Genomic DNA, 3,967 nt, shown 5'->3' on the forward strand with positions numbered 1-3,967 from the left:
ATTTATATATATATACACCTATATTTATATTTATGCATATTTATAAGTATGTAGGGACATCTACGTTATGAGTTTTTGCTTTGGCGACGCATCGATATTGCCAGCATTCATATAGAGTATTTAAATCTGGATATTTTTATGTCTATATCTTATGCTTTATTGCGATATCGCCATTCATATAGATACTGGTATATCTCATAGTACCATCACAACCTGAAACATTTTGTGTATATATCTGTCCGTCGTTTCAATACAGTATGGCTGGCGAGTTCAGGGGCAAAGTCGGTGTGAATGCGCTCTGGCCACGTACCGCCATCGCAACAGCAGCCGTCCAGAACCTCCTAGGAGGAGACGAGATCACCAACATGTCGCGCAAGCCTGAGATCATGGGAGATGCAGCGTATAGCATACTTACACGTGATATGAGTATTTGCACGGGTAACTTCTTTGTCGACGATGAGGTGATGTATTCGGAGGGTGTTCGAGATCTGGACAAGTATGCGGTCAAACCGGGAACGAAGCTGGCGCCAGACTTCTTTGTTGAGCCTGTAGATGAATAGGCCATGTGTGCGTGGAGACTTCTTTGATACTGTGGGTGAGCAGGCACGTACATAAATGGATCTGAATACATATTTAATGTGTATAGGTTTTTTTAGTCGTCTATAAGGGGATATGTCGTGCAGCAATATTAATGAGTATGCAGCCAAACTGGAGCTAACGTTCATGCCAGATTTCAAGTTGAATTCGGTATATATGGTCCTGGATAAATGGACTATACTTGTGCATACGCTGAACTAGCACTGTATTTGAACAAACACATATAATACGAATTGATTGTAGTATGATTTGAACAAAAGGAACTTCTTTTTCATTCCCGTTGCTTTAATATAAGATGCATGTTGAAAATGTGCAAATATTGTACAATTTATTTTGTGGCTTGGCAGAGTACCCAGATATTCACACAAACACGCAAGTATATATATATATATACTATCTATCTATCTATCTATCTATATATCTATCTATATGTCTTAGGCGAGTTCAAATTTACTGTATCCGAAAGGATTGCGCTCATTAATATGCCTGCTATGTCCTCACTCATTGGTTTGTTTGCCGAGCCGTAGTAGCTCGCGACAATGGTAGAGACGTTTCCAACCGGTCGAATATCTGACCCATGGCCGGGGCTCACCGCCCAGTGCCTACCGCCCACCAGGCCTTCATATGTAGTGATATTTAGTCCTAATGACGAAGAGGCTAAGATGCTATGTATTTAAGTCCAATAAATACTATGTAAATAGTCCAAAATCCAAATACTATATTTAAAAATAAAAAAAATGTATGTAGAATTGAAGAGCTATAGATACACACTCTGAGTTTAAATTTGGAGCCGGGAGTGCCCAATTATTTACATTCGCCAGGAATCAGGAAGCTGTATACTACACAGTCTATAAATCGATCATGACAAACTAGTATAAAAGCACGATCCCGTTGCTTGTACTATATATCAGTAACTGACTAGCACACTATCATCAACCCAACTAAAGCAATCACAATGAGAGTTAACACAATCACTATTGTTGTGGCTGCTTCAGTCTGTAGTGCCATGCCTGTGACATAATACCCTCTCTTGCAACAACCGTCAGCACTTTCTTCGTCTGCAGGACGTCTCGATGTCGATCTCACTGTGAGTGCCGGTAAGGTCCAGGGACCGTTCGGCATAACATACAACAGTAGACTTTACAATAATGTATATCCAGCGCCGACTATCCGCTGTCGAGCTGGAGATACGGTACGGGTCAAACTCAACAATGAACTACAAGACAACAACTCAACTCGAGAGAGCGAGATGTCGCTGAATGAATTACACCACCCGAATAGTACAAATCTACATCTTCACGGTATGCATATATCCTCCGAAGGACACCAGGATAGTGTGGGGCTAAGTATCGAACCAGGGTTCTCGTTCCAGTACGTCTATGAGATAAACCCAAAACATCATTCCGGGACCTCCTACTACCATCCTCATCTGCACGGTAGCACAAATCTTCGAGTGCATGGTCTAATGGCTGGCGCTTTCATTGTAGAAGATGATCCAAAGAAAACATCACCTGATTTGCTTGCCATGGACGATTTGGTAGTCATGGTTCAGGGTATCTACATGGGCAACAGTAAAGTTTTTAATGAAAACATGCGATCATAACGGAACAAGCAACATGCCAGTAGAGCTCGAAAACCCGGAGCAAGTGTCAGAAAATCTGCTTATAGTTAATTGTCAGTACATGCCGAGAGTCGAGTTCAAAATAGGTGAACTTAAGCGTCTAAGAGTTGTAAATGGGCTCAGCATGGAGGCACTCATGTTTGGATTGTCGGATGATGACGCGTGTGACATCTATGAGCTCGCAAACGATGGCGTATAACTTGAAAGACCACGTGCTGCCACCAAGTTATTCATACCTTCCGGCGGTCGAGTGGATGTTGCGGTACAATGTTCAGCATCGGGCTTATTCTCATTGACCACTGTTGCCGATGAGCGGCTGGCTGACTACGCAAAAATCTGGGGACCAGTTCCTGGTCAACCGTGCAACATTACCAACACCCAAGCGCTACTTATGATTGATGTATCCGACAAGGTTAGTATCATGGAGCTCCCTATAGTGTTGCCAGCACTACCGAAGTATCTACAAAAGGTACGCAGCCAAAGTAGCAACAAACATTCGAAGTGGAAGACTACATTTTCAGTTGAGTTTTCCACAACAGAGGGAGCGAATGCCATCAATAATCAGCCATTCAATCCCACCGAAACGCTCAACACCATTCAATTAGACAAATACTATCAATGGAATCTGTCCGCAGGCGAAGACTTCCAGGAAGGCGCGGGCTATCCCCAACACCCATACCATCAACACATCAACCACTTTATGATCACCAATGACGACCCAATTACCGATGGTATGCTTTTCCGCAAAGGTGACTTCCGCGATACCATCCCACTTTTTGCCAGTACGCCTGTGGACTTTCGCTTCTATACGGCTGACTATGCTGGACCTATGATGCTGCACTGTCACAATCTTGCACACGAGGACAAGGGTATGATGGGCGTTGTAGGCATTCAAAAATAATTAAAAAAAAATAAAAATCCTCGAAGTCCATAAGCAGACTAGAAATACACATACTGACTCATCGTCGAGCGTTGACATTTGCCTGTATTCTGAAGCAGCTAAAAGGTACTGTCCGGAAACACTAAAATTGTTGTCATATATTAAACGGATTAACTAAAATCTATTTGGACTATTGTATGTCTCATATTCAAGCCGTCGACATTTATTTTGTCGACACATTTCGGAATTATAAGGTACTAATCTTTTTATTCTGTTCTGAATCTTAATATTCTGATCTACAACGAAATCAGTCAACTGCCTAGTAAAAGATTTTATTATATTTACATCTGAGATTGGAATACATTGACCTCGTCTAGCAGATTGGTAAGTTCGTCCCCTTTAACACGTCCCAAGCTTTGCACAAGATACTTGGCTTCTCCCTCTTCCTTGGGCGTGAGGTTTGCCAGGGAGGCTTTCTCGAACTCCTTGAGTGCTCTCTTTCCGTCGAGTATTTGCCGCACAGACGCGACAGATTCCTTGTTCTTGAAGGGACTGTTGTGGGTTTGAGTATGTGCGAGGGTGTAGTACATCAGCTATGATACTATATAAGAATAGCCGTGGTGTAGATGAGTTAATAAGTATGCTCCCTTAACGCTCTCTTCAGCTGTGATAATATACAAGTAAGAAAGACTAATAGACTCGAAAATCAAATGTTCTTTACCACTATTTGTCGCATAGACACGGCATGATTTTTTTCTTCATCTTGAGAATACTCAAGTAGAAAAATCCAAAAAAGAAATATGCGTAGCGTAAATGATTGTAATACTCTTGACAGTGTTACTCGCATATACGCCAACATCACATAGTAC

The 3,967-nt window shown here is 41.9% G+C and overlaps 3 protein-coding genes across 3 annotated transcripts; 2 read left to right on the top strand and 1 right to left on the bottom strand.

Annotated features, from left to right (window-relative positions):
- Positions 1-255: 255 nt before the first annotated feature.
- SARC_12977 (hypothetical protein) lies at positions 256-829 on the top strand (the record flags this gene model as incomplete). The annotated part of the gene is made up of 1 exon (XM_014292903.1): positions 256-829. A coding segment is annotated over one exon (305 nt), but the record flags the coding sequence as incomplete, so codon positions are not given.
- A 307-nt stretch (positions 830-1,136) lies between these two features.
- Positions 1,137-3,119, top strand: SARC_12978 (hypothetical protein; the record flags this gene model as incomplete). The annotated part of the gene is made up of 5 exons (XM_014292904.1): positions 1,137-1,158; positions 1,662-2,168; positions 2,221-2,411; positions 2,445-2,687; positions 2,760-3,119. 5 exons carry the CDS (start codon positions 1,137-1,139, stop codon positions 3,117-3,119), a joined length of 1,323 nt encoding a protein of 440 aa, XP_014148379.1.
- A 320-nt stretch (positions 3,120-3,439) lies between these two features.
- On the bottom strand, positions 3,440-3,650 carry SARC_12979 (hypothetical protein; the record flags this gene model as incomplete). The annotated part of the gene is made up of 1 exon (XM_014292905.1): positions 3,440-3,650. A coding segment is annotated over one exon (211 nt), but the record flags the coding sequence as incomplete, so codon positions are not given.
- Between the last annotated feature and the right edge of the window lie 317 nt (positions 3,651-3,967).

This window comes from Sphaeroforma arctica (genome assembly GCF_001186125.1).
Source record: "Sphaeroforma arctica JP610 unplaced genomic scaffold supercont1.2776, whole genome shotgun sequence".
Taxonomy (NCBI): Eukaryota; class Ichthyosporea; order Ichthyophonida; genus Sphaeroforma; species Sphaeroforma arctica.